General features: G+C 39.5%; 2 protein-coding genes across 11 annotated transcripts in view; both read right to left on the bottom strand.

Moving 5' to 3' along the window:
* The window catches only part of ANKRD26 (ankyrin repeat domain 26), a 137,134-nt gene extending 131,953 nt beyond the window's left edge, over window positions 1–5,181 (bottom strand). For all 10 annotated transcript variants that reach the window (XR_006204607.1, XR_006204608.1, XM_042945186.1 and 7 more), the window contains exon 1: window positions 4,794–5,181. Coding sequence is in view for 8 of the 10 variants with exons in the window: in XM_042945186.1 (XP_042801120.1) it covers window positions 4,794–5,020 (227 nt within the window). In the remaining 2 variants the exon portion in view is untranslated. The remainder of the gene's footprint in view (window positions 1–4,793) is intronic.
* Window positions 5,182–21,758: 16,577 nt separating this feature from the next.
* The window catches only part of YME1L1 (YME1 like 1 ATPase), a 50,710-nt gene continuing 46,591 nt past the window's right edge, over window positions 21,759–25,877 (bottom strand). The window contains exon 19 of the mRNA XM_042945180.1: window positions 21,759–25,840. Coding sequence (XP_042801114.1) covers window positions 25,697–25,840 — 144 coding nt within the window. The 3' untranslated portion in view covers window positions 21,759–25,696. The remainder of the gene's footprint in view (window positions 25,841–25,877) is intronic.

Genomic DNA, 25,877 nt, shown 5'->3' with positions numbered 1-25,877 from the left:
TAGGAAATGATAGTGCACTCTCTCAAAACATGCAATTAACTCAGGAAATTGTAAACATTAAGTAGCATGTTATTCCTATGCCTCCAAAACAAAGATTCAGTTTTCCTCTGGAGAAAGTACAATATTTAGTAGTGATTACTCACTACACTAATAAAAGAGCAGCCTATTTGGAGAGAGCATGACCTCGGGATTCAGCTCTACTTGGGTTTGCATCCTAGTTTAACTCTGTCACACACTAGTTATTGCTTAGACTTATCCTCAGTGTCCTCAACAAAAGGGGATAAAAATTGTAGTTGTCTCGGGTCACCTGGCTAGCTCAGTCTGAAGAGCATGTAACTCTTGATCTCAGAGTCATGAGTTTGAAGCCCCACAGTAGGTGTAGAGATTACTAAAAAAATGATAGTAATAAAATAAAATGAAATAAATAGTAGTTATCTCACAAGACCTCATTGTGATGCTTAAATGAGGATCTATGCAAGTATTTAGAACACTTCCTAGTACAAATAACATCTCAATAATTGTTGGATAATATGATTATAATTTTTACTATTACTACTGCTTTACATAGACAACACTTCAATTAGGTACCTTAATACAATTATACCTACTTTGCAGACATGTCTTAAGGATTATCAAGAATACTGTTTCAATAATTATAAGATGCTCATTTTGTCACATTTGGTATCTCTGACATTGGAATGCAATTTATGACTCAAAATGTCTTACAACTACAACTGACAAGACTTTAAAAAATTTTTTATTGGGGGCGCCTGGGTGGCTCAGTCGGTTAAGCATCCGACTTCAGCTCAGTTCATGATCTCGCAGTTCGTGAGTTTGAACCCCACATTGGGCTCTGTGCTGACAGTTCAGAGACTGGAGCCTGTTTCCGATTCTGTGTCTCCCTCTCTCTCTGACCCTATCCCATTCATGCTCTGTCCCTCTCTGTCTCAAAAATAAATAAACATTAAAAAAAATTTTTTTTTATTGGTACATAAAATAGTGGCACATCGTAGAATCTTGGTGCCTTCCATTATGTGAAATGATGGTATATACAATAGGTCTATTGCAGTTCTAGTCATATGATTGGCATTTAAATAAATTTTAGTTCTTAAAAGCATTATAGGAAAAGAGGACTAAATTAACAAAAGAAAAACATTTTTAAGTACTTCTTACTTTTCTTCTCAAGAAAGTTTAAGCCAAAGGAAACTCAGGATTCCAATGACCAGGAACAAGGAACAGCTCATTTTATTAAATATTGAGGTCTATAGATTTATGAAAATCAAGTATTTCCAATGATCAATATTAGTATTTAATACTATCATAAATTTCAAAAGGGCAGGTAAAGGTTATCTTTTACAATTTCCTATCTTCAGAAACATTGAAAGGAAGGAGGAAAACTTCAGTTGAGATCCTAATACGTGAATTTAAAATTTCTCATCTTAGGGATGCCATGCCGGCTCAGTCAGTAGAGCATACGACCTTGATCTCAGAGTTGTAAATTTGAGCCCCACGATGGGTACAGAGATTACTTTACTTAAAAACTGGTGCAGAGCCTGCTTTAGATGCTCTGTCCCTCCTCTCCCCTTCCCCCTCCCCCTGCTCATGCTCTCACCCTCAACAATAAATAACACTTAAAAAATAAAGTAAACAAGATAAAATCTGGGGCACCTGCGTGGCTCAGTCTGTTAAGGGTGCAACTCTTGATTTGGGCTCAAGTCACGATCTCATGTTCATTGGATCAAGCCCTGTGCTGAGACTCCTTGAAAAGTCTATTTGAAAAGTTCCTGCTTTCAGCACGGGGCCTGCTTGGGATTCTCTCTCTGCCCCTCCATCCCCCCACCTCCCACCCCACCCCTCTCAAAAAATAAATAAATAAACTTAAAAAAATAAAATCTTTAGAAAATAAATAAATAAAATGTCTCATCTGGCTCATACTGTGCAAAATGAAGTCTTTGAGAATGAAAGGATCTTGAGAATATGTCTGCTATATAATATACATGCAGGTTCTAGTTGATAAATAAATGGATGGAAAGTGGATAAATACAGTTGGAGAGTTCAGTATTTTTAACGAAAAGGTATATAAAGTAAAACAATACTTCTGAAACAGCAATAATCATTTATATTTGCTATTTATTTTTTCATAAGCACAAAACTAATATATTTTGTTTTCATGATTAATATAAATCATTTACCTATTATATGTAATAAAGCTACATATAACAGAAAATATATGTATATGTTTAATATATGCATAATAAAATCTACAAATGCAAATAAAAATATTCCCTTTCTTCTGAAGAGGCCAAAAGTTGTCAGAATATACCAATCCTCAAAAAAATTTTAATTAACTTGGTTTTCTTAATTTACATCCAAAAATATTTTTTAACACAAAGTGAGAAATTATTTTCATGTATATAAGATTCATATTCTTGCTTTTCTCCAGGACTTCTTCAACGATAATAAACCTTTTTTATTGATAATAAACTTTTAATAGGACTTTTATACACCTTTTCCTGTAGAAAGCACAGATTTTCTTTAAAGGAAAAGAAAAATGCATGTAAATTCAAAGTCTCAGAAATAACAAATTTAATCATATTTTGTGCATTTTTGGGCTTAACATAAAACCAAAGACTGCTTGTGTGTACATATGATCAAACTGATTTTTGTTCTCACTTAATGATCAACTAAAGCACAGCTCTGCATCTCTGTGTATATTACCTATGCCACCTTCAATGATCACATATCCATCTTATGGATATAATGCCATACTTATAAAAGCCATTATATGAGTTCTTAATACACTGCTATTTTAAATAGTGCTGAGAAAAGCAAAATGTATGTCATTTATCTCTAGTAATTTCCTAAAGATATTTTAGTAGAAATAAAATTGATGGGTAAAAGGAATACATATTTTTTAAATGTGGTACTTATACCAAATTGTCTATTGGAAAGTCGAAAACAACTTAAACTTTAAGCGGCAGTATAAGCACCATCACTCTATTTTCACAAAGGTTGTAGATGGAAAACTGTATTTCATTCCCTTTTTAACTTAAATTTCTTTTTTACCAGAGACACTATATTTCCCTATGTCCACTGGTCTCGTGTCGATATGCAAAGAAGTACTTTATGCAATTTCAAATTACAGATTTTTTTTTTGTTTTGATTTCAAAGACTTCCCTGTAAAACGAAGATATATTTTTTTGTCTGATACAAATATGTTGTAAATATTTGCAAGTGCATGGTCTTTTATTTTAATAATATTATTTTCTGATAGAGGCTTTTAGTTTTTTATGTTGCTAAATCAATCTCCAGAATTCTTGATTTTTAAAAAAAATTTTTTTTTATATTTATTTATTTTGGGGAGACAGAGAGACAGTGTGCAAGCAAGGGAGGGGCAGAGAGAGAGGGAGACACAGAATCTGAGCTGTCAGCACAGAGCCTGAAGCGGGGCTCAAACCCACGAAGCACGGGATCATGACCTGGGCCAAAGTTGGACTGCTTAACCAGCCACCCAGGGGCCCCCAATTTTTTTTTTTTTTTTTTTCTGAGAGAGAGAGAGAGAGAGGCGCGAGACAGAATCCCAAGCATGCTCCACATTGACAGCAGGGAGCCCCTCGCAGGGCTTGAACCCACGAACCCCTGAGACTATGACCTGAGTCAAAATCAAGAGTCTGACTGAGCCACCCAGGCACCCCCAAAACTCTTGCTTTTCAAGTCATTCTTAGGATGGGTAAATAGGCATTTGTGGGGGCTTTTTCTGTTACTTTTCTTATTTTGCATATTAAAATGTTTTAATTTATATCCCACCTGGAACTTATTTTAAGGAGATAAAATTCTAACAAGTTTTCTCCAAATCAGCTGTTTCTCCACTATTTACGAATAATTCACCTTTTCCTACTAATATGAAATGTCACCAGCATCAAATTTTAAAGTCTTACGTATATTTGAACGTTTGTCATTTTCTACTCTGGACCACTCCTTTATCTGTCTTTTCAGCTGTTCGTAAATGCATAATTTGTGGAAATTTCAGGTACATTTTGATATCTGGAAGGGCAAATCTACCTCCTATATAAAAAAATAAGTTCTTATTTTAATTCCAGTTCGTTAACATACAGTGTTATATCAGTTTCAGATGTACAAGACAGTGAGTCCAAAAATTTCCTTAATGACATCACAAGAAGAGCATGTGTAACTCAACATTCTTAAAACCATGATGCTTTCATCTGCTTTACCTAAAACTGACAAATACAGGAAGAGTACACATTTTGAGAAAAAGGAGTCCTCCTATTCAGAGCCATCTTCCACTTCAAAATGTCCTTCCAAGGTCCCTCAGTAAATAGCACACAGACATAAACTGGATACTGGATTTTTATCCCAAGAATACTGGATTTTTAGCCCAGAAGTTGATTACAGGAATTATTTCTCCCATTATGCACTTTTCTATAACATTATGGCATGAAAATGAGTCCATTAAAAACAACACGTTATCAACACTTAATTTCGTGTGTATTACTATTGAAATTTGGGTAAATCACGTCAAACTTGAGAGTAAAATGCTCTTCGGGAATCACGACTACGTGCCAAGGCAGCTGAAGATTTTGTTTTTGCCGCTCTCACTGTCCGCCTGGGCGCTAGACCACGTAGGGTTCCCACCACCGAGGGGCAGCGGGACCTCAGGAGGGAAGAAAGCCCAGCTCCCCCAGGGCTCCGATGCACAGGTAGAGCTAGACCAGGTGTGCGCTTCTCCCAGGTCCTTCCCGCCTCCTCCCTGCCAGCCTCCAAGTCCCTATTACCTGTTCATCTTGTCTCTATCATCCACGCCATTTTTCCCCAAGAACAGAATCTGCTGCACTTTCGCTACGTTGCCCACGCAGGCAGCCTTGTGGATCTTTCCGAGATCTCTGTCTCGGACGTGGTAACCCATCAGGAAGTTGTCAATCCTATTATTCTTCTGCCCAACAGAAGCGGAGCCCAAGGGCGACACGCCCTTCTTACTCCCGAACCCAAATATCCTCTTCATTGCTAAGCCTACGGGCTCCACAGAGACTTCACCTCGCCCTCAGCTTTTCACTACTTCCTGAGCCCAACACTAGCGTTACAGATAGGCCAAACACTCCTGGCCACAACACCCCAGCAGTGACGCTCCGCGGCTGTGTAGCTCTCACCTCACGGTAACCTTCGGGAAGCAATGCAGCTTAAAACAAGTGCGCTTGCGCACTTCGGAATACGGAATCACTGCGCGTGCGCACAGAGAGCTAGCGGTCAAGGGTACCCAAAGCGCATGTGCGAGGCCCCAACCTCTCAAATCTCAGTGATTGCTTGACAGCAGGGCTGGGTGCCTTCAGGTGGGAGTTAGCTGAGCGTTTCTGGGCATTTGCAAAAGTTAGGATCGCGGTGTGGAAAAGCAGCCCGTGTATACGACTGAGGCTAGAGTGACGCTGAACTTCGGGATGCTGACTGAGGACGTCGTCCCCCAGAAAACTTCCCTTCAAAAAGCTCTCTAAATCTCTTTATCCCTCAGTTTATTCTTCTTCCGTATCCCTCTGGACCCTAGCCGGTCTCCATAGAATTTAGCAGATGCAGCACCAGCAAACGTTTTCTTAGAGACTCTGACAGCTAGTGACATTAAGTGCAAGTTGATGAGGCGGGGGGAAACAACGTATTCTCCAGATGAAATGAAACCGCATTTCTGCACGCCTCTGAATCCTCCCCTTGGGCCCAACCTTACGTTTACATTTTCTTTTATTTGTTGGTGTTAGTCCCCAATTAAATCTTTAATGAATCCAAGATTTATTTGGGAGCATGGTGTAACATTTAGGAAATTTTTTTTTAATGTTTATTTGCTTGTCCTAAATAAGACATCTTTTCTCACCTAGTTTAAAATGCCACTTGATCGTAGATTAAATTTTCAGGTATTGTTTTTTTTTTTTTTCTTCCTGTTCCTGGGTTTTACGTTGTGTTCCATTGACTAGTCTGCTTCTTGCATCAGTACACTACTATTTTAACTTCTGACAACAGCTAATATGAAACCAGCTACCCTAAACTCACCAGATTCCTATTACATTTGTTAATGATTTCAAGAATTAACCAAAGTAGGAGCCCCTGGCTGGCTCAGTAGAGCATGCAACTCTTGATCTTGGAGTTGTGAGCCCAAGCCCCACATTGGTCATAGACCTTGCTTAAAAAAAAAACAAGTATTAACCAAAATAAAAATTAACAGAAACCACTGTTTTGTTACAGAAACCACTGTGGTTTTGTGCATTTGCACAAAACGCATGAGCAAAATTTGAAAATGTGGTGTCCATATTTTATAGCAAGACAAATGCATAGATATTAATTTAAGTACTTCTTCAGAGGACGTTGAATGTCATTTTGTGTTTGTTGGTGGAATGATTTGACAAAAAGTTGGTTGTAATTAGCAACTCAGAAAGCAAGTGTCTGCATCTTCAGCAGAATTTGCCGCTGGAATGACCTACAGAGCTCTGGAGAGTTCTAGAGTCCCTGCCGAGAAGGTGGATAACAAGAGTGTATCTTCATTGGTGAAAGACCAGTGAAAGAGAAGTCATGAAAGTCTTTTCCTTTTGTGTTGTTTTTTTTTTTTTATTTCTGGGTTGTTGTTTTTTTTTTTTAGTTTAGTTTTGAGAGAGAGAGACGGGGTGTGTGTGTGTGTGTGTGTGTGTGTGCGTGCACACGTGCACATGTGCGTGTGAGCAGGAGACGTACAGAGGGAGAGAGAGAATCCCAGGCAGTCTCTCAGCTGTCAATGCAGAACCCAATGCAGGGCCCAACTCATGAACTGTGAGATCACGACCTGAGCTGAAATCGAAAGTCAGACGCTCAACTAACTGAACCACCCAAGCACCCGTTATCTCCTTTTAAGAGTTAGCAAGAGCAGGGCACCTGGGTGGCTCAGTTGGTTGAGTGTCTGACTTCAGCTCAGGTCACGATCTCATGGTTTGAGGGTTCAAACCCCGAGTCGGGCTCCGTGCTGTCAGCTCGGAGCCTGGAGCCTGTTTCGGATTCTGTGTCTCCTTCTCTCTCTGCCCCTCCCCTTTTTGTGCTCTGTCTCTCAAAAATGAATAAATGTAAAAGAAAAAAGAATAAAAAGAATTACCAAGAGCATCTTTTCATGTGTCTGTTGGCCTGTTGGCCTGGAAGACATCTGGATGTCTTCTTTGGAAAGGTGTCTATTCATGTCTTCTCATTTCTTCACTGGATTATTTGTTTTTCAGGTGTTGAGTTTGGTAAGTTCTTTATACATTCTGGATACTAACCCTTTATCTGATAGTCATTTGAAAATATCTTCTCCCATTCTGTTAGTTGCCTTTTAGTTTTGTTGATTGTTTCCTTTGCAGTGCAGAAGTTTTTATCTTGATAATAAGGTCCCAATAGTTCATTTTTGCATTATTTCCCTTGCCTTCGGAGACCTGTCAAGCAAGAAATTTCTGTGGCTGAAGTCAAAGAAGTTGTTGCCTGTTTTCTCCTCTAGGATTTTCATGGTTTCCTATCTCACATTTAAGTTTCCCCACTGCTATGTCCCACTCTTGTCAGTCTTGAAGATGCACTATGAGGGGCCCCTGGATGGCTCAGTTGGTTGAGCATCCAACCCTTAATTTCAGTTCAGGTCATGATCTCATGTTTCATGAGATTGAGCCCCACATCAGGCTTTGTATTGTCAGGGCAGAGCCTCCTTGGGATTCTCTGGGTCTCTCTGCCCCTCCCCCACTCATGCACTCTCTGTGTCTCTCTCAGAATAAATAAATAAACTTTAAACAAAAAAACAAAAAGAAAGAAAGAAAGAAAGAAAAAGAAAGAAAGAAAGAAAGAAAGAGCGAGTTACCAAGAAATTCATCAAATGCTTTTCCACAGCTGCTTCACTCAATCTTTTGGATGTGTCTTCCCTTGCATTCCACTGTATCTATGGAGGAAAACAAACTATATTGTAATTAAACCATGATTACAATATGAGGGCTTAAGTGTATTGAGGCTGATCTGCCAGTGTCACTGCAGATCCCTGACCAGGGAGAACCACATCAAGGGGGCCATAAAGTTAAAACAGAAACATGTATTGAGAACCTTCTTTATTCTAACACTGTGAGAGAAAATCAATAAAGAAATAACAAACATGGCATTCCTATGTTCTGGGAGGGAGGTGAGTTATATTTAGTGCCACATTTAGGGTGAGTACAAAGGGCCAACAGAGTTATGTGAAGATGAGGATAGTGAGTCGGGGAATGATGCACAGGAAGAAGTACTATGAAAGTTAAGACTTAGGGGCACCTGGGTGGCTCAGTCGGTTAAGCGTCCAACTTTGGCTCAGGTCATGATCTCATGGTTCTTGACTTCCAGCTCCCCATCAGGCTCTGTGCCGTCAGCACAGAGCCTGATTTGGATCCTCTGTCCCCCCCTCTCTGCCCCTCCCCAACATGTTCTCTCTCTGTCTCTATTTCAAAATAAATAAACTTTAAAAAAAAAAAAAAAGCTAAAACTTAAAGAATGAATAGGGGTTAGCCAGTAGAGCACATTCTAGAAGGAAGACATTTTGTGGTACTGTCCTTCAGCCCTAGGATACCCTTCAGAGCTCTCTTTCGGTATTTTAATTACTATCCCATCATAGTTTTGTAATTCTTTATATTGAACTCCCACTTTTGTTGTGTTTTGTTTTTTTTTTTTAATTTTGAGAGAAACAGAGAGTGCATGAGTGGAAGAGGGGCAGAGAGAGGGAGAAAGAGAATCCCAAGCAGGCTCCTCACTGTGAGTGCAGGACTCGAACTCACAAACCATGAGATCAAGACCTGAGCCGAAGTCAGACACTTAACTGACTAAGCCACCCAGGAGCCCCATTAAACTTCCACTGTTTAAAATACTATGCCATATCTGTCTTCTATTGGACCCAGACTAATATAAAAGCTACAGAGTTGCACTGTTCAGGTTTGTCTTCAACAGGCTGTAACGTGGAGAGCACAGTTGAACTTTAGTTCAAACTGTAGCCAGCTGCTACATTTTCATAACCACCGTAATACTCACACCAAGGCCTTGTGTCTGCCAGGCTGTGTCCAGCCAATGCCTGAGCATAGAATGAATGATTAAAACCTAGTCATTTCTGTCTATCGTAGGACTGCTCTACAGGCAGCCTTCTGATGGGAGATTCAACATCAGGACGCCACGGGCCTGCACTGTGATTCTCCTACTGGGGCTTGCCCTAAGATCCAAGGACAACTTTCCCCCACCACTGTTACCACTAATACCATGGTATCTAGTGGATCCTAGGACCAAAGCAGCGGGGCCTCTTAACACACAGCCTGTGCCTACTGCACAACCCATCTGCTCTGGGCCAACTTAAGTCTTGCATTCTTCAGTGTCACCAAGGTATATAGACGAAAGGAATACTCAGTGTAGGACAGGGTACTATGGACATATTGGGTTGGATAATTCTTTGTGGTGGGGGTCTCTCTTGTGTATGGTAGGATGGTTAGCAGCATTCCCGAAGGCTGCCAACTAGATGCCAGGAGCATCCTTAGTTGTGACAATCGAAAATGTCTCCAGATGAATCTATTATTAGCATAGTGTCTATAGCTAATGATACTGCATTGTATCCTTAAAAATTTGCTTAGAGGGTAGATCTTGTGTTAAGTGTTCTTACAAAAAAATAAGTAATAATGAAAGAGGAGGAAACTTTCGGAGGTGATGGGTATGTCTATGGTGATGGTTTCACAGGTATATACTTATCCCCTAACTCATTGAATTCTATATATTAAATATGCACAGCTTTTGACATGTCAAAAAAAATGTCCCCAGACATTGCCAAATATCCCCTGAGAAGCAGAATTCTTTTCCCACCCCACCCCCACCCCACACTCATTGAGAAATCAGTGGTGTAAACTATGCTGCGTCCAGACCGCAAAGAGGCCTACCAGTTTCTGTGTTTTCTTCTTTGTGAAAAGGTATTCAAAATGCAGCAATTTGTCTCTCACTCCTGATCTAATATCTTCACATGCCCCTGACGACTAGATTCCCCCAAAACGTCACTGAGATGACAATTCGTGTGGTCTTACCAAGGCCTAAAGCGTTTCAGCCACCATCATGTCCAATTAGCATGATGTCATCAATGAGATATTCTGGGAGTGTTTAAGTGGACCAGATCTTTTCAGAATATATGACAGAGAGCGGGAGAATTAATATAATCCCGAGGCAAAACAAAATGAATGCTTTGTCCATATATAAATACAGTACAAACTGCTTCTGATCCACTTTCACAACTGGAATTGAAAGGAATGCATTTGCCAAGTCAGTGGTGACATACCATGTATCTGAGGTCTTATTAATCTGTTCTGAAAGGAATACGAGGTCCACAATAACAACTGTGGTTGGGGCTACTATATGAGTGAGTTTACAGTAGTCTACATTTTCCATCTACAATCCATCTACAGATTGGATGGATTCTAACTGTAGATGGATTCCAACTACAATCCATCTAGTTTCTGAAGGGGCCAAGTGAGTGAATCAAACAGAAATATGATAGAGTTCACCATCCCTGCGTCATTTAGATCCCGAGTGGTAGCACTATCCCTCTGCATCTCTCCTAGGATACAATATTGGTTTTGGTTTACTCTCTTCAATGAGGGATTGGAGACAGTTTCGGAGTTGCTGCCTGGACTTTTATACTATGATAGCTCTTATCCCTTATGCCAAGTATGTAATGTGGGGGTTATTCCTACTACCATGTTATTAATTCCAATCATGGGGCACCTAGGTGGCTCAGTTGGTGAAGCATCCGACTCTTGATTTCAGCTCAGGTCATGATCTCATAGTTTGTGAGATCAAGCCCCACATCGGGCTCCATGCTGAGTGTGGAGCCTGCTTGGGATTCTCTCTCTCGCCCTCTCTCTGTCCCTCCCTAGTTTGTGCTCTCTCTCTCTCTCTCTCAAAATAAATAAATAAACTTTAAAAATGTACTGAAAAGGAAAGTGTAATTCCAATCATACACTCTGAGACTTGAGAAATGACCACTACTAAGTGTGCACACCTGTGAGCCAGACATTAAACTTATTACCTGGTCCTCTAAACTCCTACTGTAATGCTAGCTATGATGATGTTTTGGGGCTCCAGGTATCAGTGGCAACTCAGACTCTATGTCTAAAAGTCCTTGAATAATACACAGGAATTCCATTTTCCCCATTGAAGAAATGGCATTAGATCCATTGGAGAAAGATGGGGAAATATTGTAGATATATTTTCCATGGCATTCCACATCTTTAGTCAGTTGGCTCCAGATCTAGAAATTATCAAGGGATTATGAGTTTTGACTGGGGCAATTGCTCCCATCCCCCAACTCCTTTATTCTTGCCTTTTTCTGGTTGTAGATCTTAAGCAGCACCCTTGTTGTTCACCTGACAAATTTTCTCCAAGGGACACAATGCTCTTTTAACCATCTCTGCTTGTAACCACTTAACCTTGCTATGCTTGTGTTGGTCTTGATGTGTTCTCTCGGCCCTCCCATGAAATGTAGTCCTCTGTTGGGTCTTCTGGCCTCGCATAAAACATCCAGCCCAGCATGCACACTTCCCTTGGTCTCCTTTTTCCTTCATCTGTCACCTGTTAGGGTGTGGTATGAAAAATGTACTTTGTATTTGTGCCCAGTTCCTGGCACAGAACTCCTAAAACCCTTAGAATTTCCTGAGAAATAGGAATGTCTGTTTTCATGAACCCTGTTAATCACAACTGAGTTTATGCTAATGAGGTGACTCATTGCAGGAAGAGGGCCTAGAGAGCTTTAGGAAGGGGATTCATCTCCAGAGGAAACAATCACATGATTAGAAGGTTGGAACTTTCAGCCCTGCCTCCTTTGTCCCCCACAACCTCCAAGAAGGGGAGACTGGAGACTGAATTCAATCACACAGCCAATGATTTAACCAATCATGCTCACATGATGAGACCCCACACAAAAACTCTGAAATGAGGTTCAGGGAGCTTCCTGGTTGGTGAAGATATCAATGTGCTGAGAGGGTGGCATGCTTCAAGAGGGCATGGAAACCTTGTGCTGACCTCCCCAGATCTTGCTGCCCTATGTACCTCTTCATCTGGTTGTTCATGTCTATCGTTTATAATAAACCAGTGATCATACATATAGCACTTTCCTGAAGCGTTCTAGTGAAATATTAAACCTGAAAGAGGATCATGGGAATCCCCAAGTTGTACAGAAGTATAGGTAGCCTGAGAATTTGGGGGCTGTGGCTGGTATCTGAAGTGGGGGTAGTCATGTGAGACTGAGACCCTTAACCTGTGGGGTCTATCTAACTTTGGTAAGTTACTTACTGTATTAAATTGAATTGTAGGACAGTTGGTGTTACAGTTTTATGTAGCTCAGGCATTTCTGCTTCACTCAGCATTGGCTATTGCTTTCTCCTGAGTTCTGATATACAACCTAACAGCAAATTGCCTCTATCCCCTAGGGCTCTTGCTTGTTAAGTCCTGTTTCCCTCCAAATGCCCCCCACATCAATGAGTTATTGCTTATCCGCTCTTACACAACATCTCACTTGATCAAGCCGCTTAAGATCCAGTCCCAAAGCTACTCACCTTAGCTTGTGCCTGTACATACTACTTATTACAGCTTGTTTGGTACTTAATCTCTTCATCCTTTACAAAGCCCAGCACATCCCCCGCCTGGTTATGGTGGGATTTAACCCAAATTATTAGCCAGGCAGCTAAGAGAGGATGTGGGTGCAGCTCCTGAGGGGACACCTATTGCCTTGCCTGGGAGAAGCCTCTGCAAAGTCTTCCAGCATGGGGTACGTGCTAGTACTTATGAGGGAAGGCTGGGCCTAGAGAGCTGCACCCATGAGGACTTAGTGGGGTCTGCAGAATGGACATCCTCACGGGTATACAACTTGATGTCCCCATCTTATCTTAGTGTCTAGATATTCTCAGTGGCCCTGAACTTGGGATAGTATACTTGCCTTGGCTGAACACTTAAACATCCCTGGCACTCTGCAACTCTATCAGATCTTCAGTTTATTCTTTCAGTTTCTGCTCTTCCATTGCACGTTAGGGCCTCTGTGTGAACTTCCAAAGAGGTCCTGTAGCACTTAACCTTTGCTGCTTGTTAACCTCTGCCACTTTCTCATTATCCCAATCCAGGATAAAGATACAACTTTGCAGTACCCAGATAGCTTTTTAAAACAGCTTTATTGAAACATAATTCATATATAATTTGCCTGTTTAAAGTGGACAATTCAATTGTTTAGAAATTCACAGAATTGTGCGACTATCAGCACGATCAATTTTGACATTTTCATTACCCCAGAAAGGAACCCTATACCCACTAGGAGTTACTCTCCAATTCCTTCCAACCCTTTGGCCCTGGGTAACCACTAACCTATTTTTTGTCTTGATAGATTTTCCTCTTTTTGGACATTTCATATACATGGAATTAAAGAGGGGCCTGGATTGTTCAGTCAGTGAAGTGTCCAACTTTGGCTTGGGTCACGATCTCATGGTTTGTGAGTTCGAGCCCCTCATCGGGCTCTCTGCTGTCTGCACGGAGCCCGCTTCTGATCCTCTGTCCCCCCACCCCCGCTCTGTCGCTGCCCTGCTTGCTCTCCTTCTCAAAAAAAAAAAAAAAAAAAAGTCTTAAAAAAGTATAAGAAAATAAAAATTAAAAAATGAATCATATGTTGTCTTTTATGACTGGCTTTTTTCACTTAGCAAAATGTTTTCAGTTATATCCGTTATATTAGTTTCCTAGAGCTGCTGCAACTAATTATCATAAATAACACAAACTTGGTGGCTTAAAAGAACAGAAATTTATTCTCACAGTTCTAGAAGCCAGTATTCTGAAATCATGGTGTCTGCACGGCCATACTTTGTCCAAAACATCTAGTATAAAATCCTTCCTTGCCTCTTCCAGTTTCTGATGTGGGGCGTCAGTGTAACCTCTACCTGTCTTCACATGGTTTTCTCCTGTTTTCTCTGTCTTTCCTCTGCGTCTTTTGTAAGGATATGTCACTGAATTTATAGCCAACCAGATAATCCAGGATGATCTATCTCAAAATCCGTAAGTACATCTACAAAGACCTTTTTTCCAAAGGTCACATTCACAGCTTCCAGGAGTGAGGACATGGACATATCTTTTGGAAGGACACCTTTCAACCCACTATATCCATGCTGCAGCATTTATTAGTACTTGGTTCCTTTTTATGGCCAAATCACATTCCATTTTATGGATATGCCACATTTTGTTTATCCATTTTTCACTTGAACATTTAAGCTGTTTCCACTTGTTTGCTATTATGAACAACGTAGCTGTGAACATTTGTGTGGATGCATGTTCTCATTTCTCTTGGTATATATATACTTAGAGAAGTGGGTCTACCATTTTATAGATATGTTCCGTCCATATCTTTCAAAGTTCCTGTACCTGGAATTTTTTTCAAGGTCACAACTGCTTTGTGCTAGGGAATACTCATGCCCCATGTGCCACTCACAATGGTGTTGTTTTGGCTGTAAGGTTGTCTCAAAACCTGTTTCCTCAGACCACTCCCAGCACCACTTGTGTTCGTGGAGTCCTCAAATAAGCAGATGCTTAGGCAGGACTAGATGTGAAAGAGATTTACTAGGGAAATCTCTATGAAGGAAAAAGGGGAGTGTGGTTGTAAGTAGAGTAATGGTTGCCAAAGATGTCCACATCCTAATTATTGGAGCCTGTGAATGTTGATACCATGGCAAGCAAGGCTATTAAGGTTGCAGATGGAATTAAGTTTGCTAATAAGTTGCTAAAATGATTACGCTGGATTATCCAGGCAGGTCCAATGTAATCACAAGGGTCCTTTAAATGAGGAAGAGGGAGATGGAAGCGTCAGAATGGTGTGAGAAAGACTCGACAGGCCATTACTGGCTCTGAAGATGGAAGGGGGCCATGAGCCTAGGAATCCTCTGGAAGTTGGAAAAGACAGGAACATGGATTCTTCTCTAGAACCTTCAAAAGGAATGCAGCCTTGCCAACAGCTTGGCTTTAGTGGGATTTTCAGACCTCTGACCTCCAGAACTCAAGTGGGTTCCCCAGTGTGCTTAGGACTGGGGGATTCTTGGGCCACAGGGCTGTCAGTGCTAAGACCAAGTCTTTGTCCCAGGGTGTACGCAACATACCGCACATCTCTTTAATCCCTTCTAGGAAAATTTCTGCTTACGAAAGCAGTTTATGACTAGAGAATTTTTTCACCATCTTTGTACCCCCTCTAGCCATATTCCCCACCTATCCAGAGCAGACACCATCTGGGACTGAGATTCCTCAGGCAGAAGGAGATATTTGTAACTCTTCTTCTTTTTTTAATTTATTTTTTGAGAGAGCATAAGCAGGGGAGGGACAGAGACAAAGGGAGACAGAGGATCCGAAACAGGCTCTGTGCTAACAGCACAGAGCCCAATGTGGGGCTTGAACTCACAAAACACAAGATCATGACCTGAGCTGAAGTCAGATGCTCAACCAACTGAGCCACCCAGGTGCCCCCGTATCTTTTATTTGTAACTTTCAAAGATTGAAACTCAGATTAGCAGGGGGCACCTGGTTTTCAGTCTGTTAAGTGTCTGACTCTTGATTTCGGTTTAGGTCACGATCTCATAGTTTATGAGTTCATGTCCCATGCTGGGCTCTGTGCTGACAGCACAGAGACTACTTGGAATTCCCTCTCTCCCTCTCTCTCTGCCGCTCCCCTGTGCTCTCTCTCAAAATAAATAAATAAAATAAACTTTAAAAATCTTAAAAAAAAAATCTCAGATTAGGAATGCAATTTAAATTTTCACCTTGGTCTTCTGTTTTTTTTCCCCACACTTCTCCCCTATGGAATCTGTATAAATTCTTAAGTCTTTTTCTGCTATAACAGTATGAAACATGATTTTTCATCAAAATTAAGAATTTTAATTTTTTTAATGTTTATCTTTGAGAGAGAAAGAGCAAGAGCACAAGTGGGGGAGGGGCAGAGAGAGACAGGGAGACCTGGCATTTGAAGCAGGCCCCAGGCTCTGAGCTGTCAGCACAGAGCCCAATGTGGGGCTCGAACTCACCACAAGATCATGACCTGAGCTGAAGTCAGACGCTTAACCCACTGAGCCACTCAGCCACCCCCAAAATTAAAAATTTTCAAAATTGAACCTTTGTCATAGCAGAGCTAATACTGGCAACTTGCCATTCTACCTGGTGGGTGCTGTGCTCTCCCGATCCGTGAAAATTTTATGCCAGGCTTCACCTTGCTTCAATCACAAATTTCTTATCACTGTCATTTCATAGTTTTGACTTACAACCATGACAGCTTCTTGCAGATAACCAAGATTATTTGAAAATAACATAAAAAGAAGACTTTTTGTTCTTCCTGAAAAACCTTTAGCAACCAACTTCTCCAGTTACCTTTATATTTTGTCTCATTTTCTTCCATCTTCTTCCAACTCTGTCTTTGTCATCACCTAGTTGATAATTTCTAGGAGTTACACAGACATAACTAACATCTCAGGCTTAAGAACAGCTGGTCTTTAACATGCTTTCAGGACTGTGAAGAGTAGCAAAACTTAAGGGGAGGGCCTTAAATCCTTTCTGCTCTGCAGAAAAGATGAAAGGTGAATGATAAGCACATTTAAGTGAAATGTATCCACTTAAACATAGTAAGATGGCAGCTACAGAGAGACTAGCACTATACATCTGTTTCCTTCAGAGTCCAGGTGATATATTCTTTCTTTGAATTGTAACCACTGCTATTTAAATCCAGGACCTACTCAGGAGATGCCCATCTTTTCACAAAAACATCCTGATTTGATCTGACCACTTGGTAAGTTCACAAGACAATATAAGAAGAGAAGCAAGGGATCTGGAAAATGGTAAAGAGATTTTTCACTTTTTTGCAACATCAAATAATCTATTTCATTATTTTTAACCCCAATAAAAGACTGCATCTGATTACTAATGGTAAAATTCAACTTAGAAACTCCATTAGAGGTGTGCAGTAAACAAGACACAGGTTTTTGTGTTTTTAATGTTTATTTATTTTTGAGAGAGACAGACAGAACACGAGCAGGGGAGGGGCAGAGAGGGAGACACAGAATCTGAAGCAGGCTCCAGGCTCTAAGCTGTCAGCATGAAGCCCGACGCGGGGCTCAAACCCACGAACTGTGAGATCATGACCACAGCCTAAGTCAGATGCTTAACCGACTGAGCCACCCAGAAGCCCCACAAAACACAGCTTGAATACATTCTTCCTAAGGGAAAACACAGTCACCCACTTTACATGGTTGTAACACATAATTAATGGAAACTGTGGCTTTTACTTGTGCAAGTTTGGGGAGTAGAGAATTCGGCATGGATCTGATTAAGGACTACAGGAAGTCTTTAAATAGTTAAAGGCTTTTAAATATTTAATGTTAATACTTAATTTAAACATTTAATTTTAAATATTTAAAGTTTGATCCACCTGCCTCTCTATCTGCCCCATTCTCTATTAAGTCCATCTCTAATTTTAAAATTAAGTCTGGAATCTCCCAGCACTACAAATAGATATATGAAAAATTCACAAAATTGTCTCCTGAGGTTGAATTTTAAGAGACTTTCATTAATAGTAACAAATGTATGTAAGACATTTAATTTAGAACATGAATGGTAGCAATTAGTTGATCAAAGATAAAGCACATATTCTATGAAACCAATCCAGAATACCTTAAAGAATTTCATGCTAGAGGTCTTAATCTTTTCATTTGATGGGTCCTTCTGTGTGTCAGACACTTTATAAGCCTGGCACACAATCCTACCTTGCATTCTTTATCTTCTAAGAAGAAATCAGATATTCCTCTATAATACATTCCAGTCACTTACAAGGTATCTCCTTTACTGTTGTACTCACTAGGATATTTTCAGAAATGAAAATCACCTAATAGTCTCTATAGCATTATTTAACCTTCTAGGGAGAGTTTAATCCATCTATTCCAGTGCTCTGCCCAATGGTGAGATAATCAGGATAATAAACCTATGAATGCCTATTATTCTTTCATTCACCGAAAACTTATTAGCTGACTACCTAAAAAGCACTTCTATTAGTCCTAGAGATAACATGTTCAAGATTGCTTCCTAGAACTCACCATCAGGTGGCAGGATGTCAACCGAGAAACAATTAGAGAACAGCTTGTTGTCAAAGTACACATGTAATGCTCTGGAGAAACCGCGAAAACAGCTGGACATAAACCTTAATAGAAGGGCTGGAGAGAAAGAAAGACTATGAAATCAGCATACAGATAGAAGAATATGGAGAGAAGATAAGAGGACCAAGGAAATAACCTTAGAGTTTACCAGTATGAAAGGGAGAGCAAAGAAGGACACCACAAGGTAATTCCTGAATTTTAACATAATCATAGAATGTTAGCAACAGAGTAAAGGGGGAAATAAGAGCTGTGACCAACTAAAAGTAGTCATCAGAAAGTTTTCTTGCCTTATTAATTTAGCAATAAAATAAGTAAATAATTCTGGTAAATCCTTGGATTAGCTCTTTCAATATCAAAAGTACTCATTTTGGGGCGCCTGGGTGTCTCAGTCGGTTGAGCGTCCAACTTTGGCTTAGGTCATGATCTCACAGTTCATGAGTTCAACCCCCACATGAGGCTCATTGCTGTTAGTGTAGAGCCCACTTCAGATACTCTGTCCTCTCTGTGCCTCTCCCCTACTGACTCATGTTTTCTCTCTCAAAAATAAACAAAATAAACCCAGTATTAATTTTTTAAGGTTTATTTATTTTTTAAGTTTATTTATTTATTTTGAGAGCGACTGAGCACATGGGAAAGAGGCGGAGAAAGAGAGGGAAAGAGAGGGAGAGGGAGAGAGAGAGAGAGCGAATTTCAAGTAGGCTCCCAATGTGGGGCTTGAACTCATGAACTGTGAGATCATGACCTGAGCCAAAGTCAGACATCAAACCAACTGAGCCACCCAGGCACCCCAAAACAATAGAATTTTGATAACAAATAGGGGAAAATAACAACCAAATTAGGGGAATTCTAAATTAGGAATTTTAAGGGAAAAAAATAGTAAGCTATAAAAAGTACAATAGAAAAACCATATAAAAATACCAAGATAATACAAGTTTTGTTTAAAAAGTTAAAGGTGACTGGGGGCGCCTGGGTGGCTCTGTCGGTTAAGCGTCCGACTTCAGCTCAGGTCATGATCTCACAGTCTGTGAGTTTGAGCCCCGCGTCGGGCTCTGTGCTGACAGCTTAGAGCCCGGAGCCTGCTTCACATTCTGTGTCTCCCTCTCTCTGCCCCTCCCCTGCTCATGCTCTGTCTCTGTCTGTCTCAAAAATAAACAAAAACATTAAAAAAGTTAAAAATGACATATTCACATACATATTCTACACACAATTGTGATAGAACTATTTCAGATTTTGAGAAATCACATGAATGGAATTGTAGCCACAAAAAAAAAAAAAAGCGTTTAAACAAAAATCTTTTATCTTTAAAAATTTTTTTAGTAATTTCCATACCTAATGTGGGACTTGGAACTCACAACCCTGAGACCAAGAGTCACACACTCTTCTGACTGAGCCATGCAAGCGCCCCCGAAATCTTATTATATGTAACCACTATTTTGGACTCATGGGATATAATCAGATGGCAACATCACCTCCCACTAGCAAATATTCAGATATTTTTCTCCCAATCCAGGTTGAAAAATCTTTCAAGTAATGAAACGTCCATAGAGTTGTTTTAACTCACAAAGCACTGAAACAGAATGTCCAGCCAGCCTTATAAAATTAGAAAATCACCGCAAGTCAAAGTTAATCAGCCAGGCCAGGCTACAAGCTAACCACCTGCAGTAGGGGTAGAAGGCTGGCATGGTCCCTTTCTTCTTTCCTAATTCCATCCCTCCTCTCTCAGCTGGTTAACTATGGTCTGACCTTGCAGGGTCAACTGTAAGGGGCAGTTGAGTTATCTGGCTGACACTTCGTAAGATGGTTTTGAGCATGCTGGATTGGGCATGCATGCATGCATTCATTCATTCATTCATTTTACAGTTTTGGTGTGTGTGTTTTGTTTGTTTTTAGTAACTCTATATCCAACGTGGGGCCCGAACTCATGACCCCTGAAATCAAAAGTCACATGCTCGAGGAGCACCTGGGTGGCTCAGTTGACTGAGTGTCTGACTCTTGATTTTGCTTAGGTCATGATTTCATGGTCCATGGGATTGAACCCTGAGTAGGGCTCTCTGCTGACAGCACGGATAATCCCTGCTTGGGATTCTCTCTCCAGCTCTCTCTGCCCCTCCCTCACTCACACATATGCACACACTCTCTGTCTCTCAAAATAAATGAACATTAAAAAAAAAGAGAGAGGGAGTCAAATATTCTACCTGATAAGCCAGCCAGGCACCCAAGCAATTACTTAAAAAAAAATTTTTTTAATGTTTACTTATTTTTGACAGAGAGAGAGAGAGACAGACAGACAGACAGAGCATGAGCAGGGGAAGGGCAGAGAGGGAGACACAGAATCCAAACCAGGCTCCAGGCTCTGAGCTGTCAGCACAGGGCCAGACATGGAGCTCGAATTCGCAAGCTGTGAGATCATGACCTGAGCCAAAGGTGGACATTTAACCGACTGAGTCACCCAGGCATACCCCGCCCCGCAATTATTTTAAAGTTGACTTTTTCTCAGGGGCATTCCTGTACTCCTAGCTGTCTTCACCTGCAACTCCCCTGACCTGAGTTAATGCAATCCATTCTTGTGGGTTTTCTTTCTTCCTAGCTTTCAAGGAATCCAGAGATCCACTTTGGACTATCCTCTTCTGAGGCCTCTTTGCACCTCTAAGCAACCCTTTTGTATGGTAAATGGATCCCCCACAATGGTTCACTCTCCTTCATTCTTGACAAATATCTGGTCCTTCATAAGCACTCAAGCAGTTTTTGTCAAACCAAATGCTGAGAGTGCGGGATGGTCTCAACACATTAGAATTCTTCTCCCTTCATTAGGCAAAGCACCTTATCCACCCTCTCAGGTTCCAGCTTTCCTGAGTATAAGTCAAAAACTTATATTTCCAGAACTGCAAGAGACTCACATCAAGCCCTTCAAATTAGTTTTTTTTTTTTTAATTTTTCAGTTTATTTACTTATTTTGAGAAAGAGAGTGAGAGCAAGCAAGAGAGGGACAGAGAAAGAGAGGGAGAGAGAGAGAGAGAGAGAGAGAATCCCAAGTGGGCTCTGCACTGCCAGAGTAGACCCCGATGTGGAGCTCGAACTCACGAACTGTGAGATCATGACCTGAGTCAAAGTCAAGAGTCAGATGCTTAACCAACTGAGCCACCTAGGCGCTCCCCCCCCCAATTAGGTTTTATGAGAAATGAGTACCTTCTCACCCTTCTCCTTTGGCAGCTTTAAATTAGCTGTTTTCTTTCCTATTAAATGCATTCTCAAATTCAGAACAGATTACCTACTCATTGTATTACTGTATGATGCAACTGACAGCAACATAGCATTTATATAGAACTTTATAAAGGAAGTCTGTGATCTAAGTGGGGTGGGGGATCCACATTCTTGCTTATGAGAACTGGGATTCACTTGTGAAAAACTAGGGGCAGGAAAATTTGCATAGAAATAAAATCCTCAGTTCAAATGTATCAACTCTCCAAATTCTTATGACCACTACTAGGTGTTATTTTTTCAGTCCAAAGATCAAGTCTACATTCCACCAACATATTTTATTAAAATACTGCATCCTTACAGTAAGAAATATAACCAGCTGGATTGAAGTAACTCAGTATTTACTTTAAAATGAATATAAACAAATACAAATATCTAAAATAAAACATGTATTCATTACCAAAAGTACTCAACTTAATAGATAGAGGTTACATGGCAAACGGTGGCATTCTGGTAGCTTTGAATGGATAGCTCTGCAAAGTTTACCAGTCCTCCCTAAGTCCATTCTTATCAAACAGCTTTGGTTGGAGTATGATTCAAAATAAGTGAGGGAGATTCAGTATGATGAGGTGAGGAGGTTGACAAATCATTCCAACTTAAAAACAAAACAAAACAAACTATGAAGTGGAATAAAACCATTACAGCACTCTGGAACTAAAGACCTGTAATAAACTTAAGAAGTGTTTATTCATGAAAATCACTGAAATTTGGTAAGAGCTGTGTGAGTCTGTGGTGCTGTGCTTTCACTTCCCACGTCAGAACTTGCTGCCACTGTCAGAAGGGACTTGCTTGACCCGATGCAGAGTGAGTCAAAGTGGTGATTTCCACGCTAAGCACACAGAGTTATCTAGACTGAGGGTGCAGTCCTGTCTGGGGCAAACAAGGTAAGAGTAGCAAGGTATTTCACTGGAAGTTCTGGGAGGTAAGACAGCCATCTGGAGTTGATAAGCACTCCATATACTCCAGATTTACCAGAGGCATGCAGAGTAGAAACTGAAGCTGGTTCAAACCACCCACGTATCCATGGTTGCCAAGGCGTGCACATACACAAAAAAGGAGAAGCAAAAAGCCTGTTAGAAAGCAAAAACCAGAGCAGTCTTGAAAATGACCCAAATGTTGAATGGACTTGCAAGCCCACACAGATCCATCAGCAGAGTGGAAAGCCTGAATGATGCGGTTTGAACACAACTTCTGTCCAATCTTTGCCTAAATGCTAAGCTAGGCAGGCACAGCAGCAACCCTCAGGAAGCAAGATTTTAAAAATTTTAAAAATGAACAAGAGACATCAATGGCTGCACACTGTAGTAGAGAGGAACTTCATAAATTAACTGGAGGCAAGTTACTGTTACTAAATCAGAATCCATAATTGCTACATTATCTGTAATTCAACAAGATTACAAAGCAAAGAAACAAGAAAGTATGACCCTCACTAAGGAAGAAAAGCATTACATAAAACTGCCTGAGTATTTCCAGATGGTAGATTTAGCAAAGGTTTAAAAGCAGCTCTATGAACATGTTCAAAGAACTAACGGAAGCCATGTTTAAAGAATTAATGAAAACCATGATGAAAATGATGCAATGCAAGAAGAATCTCAATAAAAAGATACAAAGTAAATGAAAGAATTGAATGGAAACTTAGAGCAGAAAAATATAGTACCTGAAATGGAAAATTCAATTGATTTGAGATGGCAGAAGAATGAGTGAATTTAAGAATCAACAGAAATCATTCAGTCTCAAAAGGACAGGGAGAAAAAACAATGAAGAAAACAAACAAAGCCTCAGAGACCAGATTAACATTAAATGTACCAACAACACATGTAAGGAGAATCCCAGAAGGAATAGATAGAAAAGGACAGATACATATATTTGAAGAAATAATTGCCAAAAATTGCTTAAATTTAATGAAAAATATTAATCTACACGTGAAGCTCAATAAATCCCAACTAGGAAAAACATAAGAAGACCCATACCTAAACACATCATCATAGTCAAACTGGTAAAAGACAAAGAGAAAACAAAACAAAACCTTGAGATCAGCAAGAGAAAAAACCCTATCACAAAAGGAGACCAGAATTACAATTAACATATGACTTCTTAACAAAAAATAATAGAGGCCAGCAGTCTGTGGGATAACATATTCAAAACGAGTGAATTAAAAAAAAAAATGTCAACCACGTATTCTATAGCCAGCAAAACTATCCCCCCTCAAAAAACAAAGGCAAAATAAAAAACATTCTCAGCAAAGACTGAAGCAATAAAATTATATAAAACACTAGTTACATCACCGTATTGTTGAGTTGCTGTAACATGCACAGACATAACATGAAAATAAGGGCACAGAGAAGAAAATGAAATCTACTGAAATAAAGTTCCTCCATTTTACCAGAATTAACGCAGACTGATAAGATGCACACAGTCATCCCTAGGTCAACCACTGATATGTAACTCAAAAAAGGAAGAACACAAGGATCTATCTCTTCAGATATGAGAAACAGGAAACAAAAAGCACAATGGGAGATGTAAAGACAATTTATATCAATACTAAATTTGAATGAACTAAACACTCCATTCAAATAACAGAGATTGTCAGACTGGATCAAAAAAGCAAGATAAGGGAACTGTATTTAGAATATATATCTCTTACAACATGTAATAAGACAAACAACCCAAAAGTAATGGGGTGGTCTGAACGGACATTTCTCCAAAGAAAATATACAAATGGCCAATAAAAAAGGAGAGGATGCTCAATATCACTAGTGTAGATAAATGTAAATTAGATCCATGAGCTAATATTTCATTCACACTAGAATGGCGTTATCAAAAAGAGAGACTATAAGTACTGTAGAAGATGTACAGAATGATGTAGATGCAGTTCATCAGGTTTTCAAAAAGGTAAACAGAAATCTACTACATGACCTAGCAATTTCAATATTAGAAGTCTATCCAAGAAAAATAAAAACATGCATCCACACAAAGACACGTGTACATACATACATATATACCAGAGAGGGGGAGAGGGAAGAAGAAAGGAGAAAAGAAAGGGAGAAAGGGAGGTGGGCAATTAACAAATGGGATGGTGTATCTGGACCAACGGTATATAGGAGTTCCTTTTATTATTTTGGTAACATTTCTATAAATTTGAAATTAGATCAAAATTTAAAATTACATTAAAAAAAAAGAGAAAAGGATATTGTATAGCAAACTCCCTCTATCAACTTCTTCAATGAAGACCATATACAGCTTAAAAGTTATTAGAAAACTGTAGATAATTTTAATAAAATCACTTCAAGAATATAATTTGGTTGTAAAACCAATACAATGAGCTCTAAAATAATTTTTCTATTGAGTTAAATAAAGTCATCTGTAAATCCTGTAACAACATGTTCATATTCACAAAATCTGAATGAAAAGCAAACAGAACTTTCCATTTCTAACACAGGGTAATCCCAAGTTCACTTAGAAGGTACTGAGATTTGGGGTTAATTTTTCTTTCAATACCAAGCACAATTATATAGTTATTCAGAATTTGAAGTGAGTTACTTTTTATTTAACAAGATACTTGCTGCTTTGAAATAAATTTCATTAGTAAGAGTGATAATGATGTTAAAAAAAAAGACAATGAAAATGCAAGCTGCATTTCTAAAAGATTATAATCATTTAAATTCTGATGATAGCTATATGTTTACAATTCTCTACTCTTTGACAGACAAGAACAAAAACAGAACTATTTTCTATATGGACAATCTGGAGCATAATTAAGTGCTTCCTAATGAAGTTTCCACTGACCTATATAGAAATATGGTTCACCAACAGCCAAATGGTATCATTTCTTTATCAAAGGTAAGTGGGACCAGCTAAACACAAAGACAATCCTTCAACAATTTTACTCTGCCAAGTACAAAATACTTCCCAAGAGCCCAAGGCACAATTTTAATTCACATCTGGTAAAGGAACCAACCATAAAATCATTACTTATTTTCAACTTAATAACTGATTGACATTGCTCAAACCAGCTGTTTTCAATCCTAATAGTTCTTTATTTTCTTTAACATATTTGCTATGGGCTGATAATTTGCAATAGGTGTCATCATGAGAATAACCAAAATTAGATTAAATGTGACAAAAGACTAACATAGAGTTTCAGACCCTTAAGTGATGATACTAAGTCAAGAATGGGAGAAAAGCATTGCAAAAGGAGACTACTGAAATGCTACTTATATATTCTTGCAGTAAAACCAGCAATGCATCCATTTTAAGAGTTATCATCTCACTTCCAATTTCTTTCCCTCAAGAACAATTTGAATTTCTTTGGCATCCAGGGTCTCATAGGTTAATAAAGCTTCTGCTAGATTCTTATGCTCTTTTGCATGAGTCTTCAAGATGTGTTTTGCTCGTTCGTATGAGTCCTGAAATGGAAAAAGCAGGTATCTAAGAGGCAGAAAG

Source organism: Panthera leo, chromosome B4 (assembly GCF_018350215.1).
Source record: "Panthera leo isolate Ple1 chromosome B4, P.leo_Ple1_pat1.1, whole genome shotgun sequence".
NCBI classification, from domain to species: domain Eukaryota; kingdom Metazoa; phylum Chordata; class Mammalia; order Carnivora; family Felidae; genus Panthera; species Panthera leo.
Note: the sequence above shows the minus strand (reverse complement) of the source record. Positions and strands in the feature narration are given on the sequence as shown.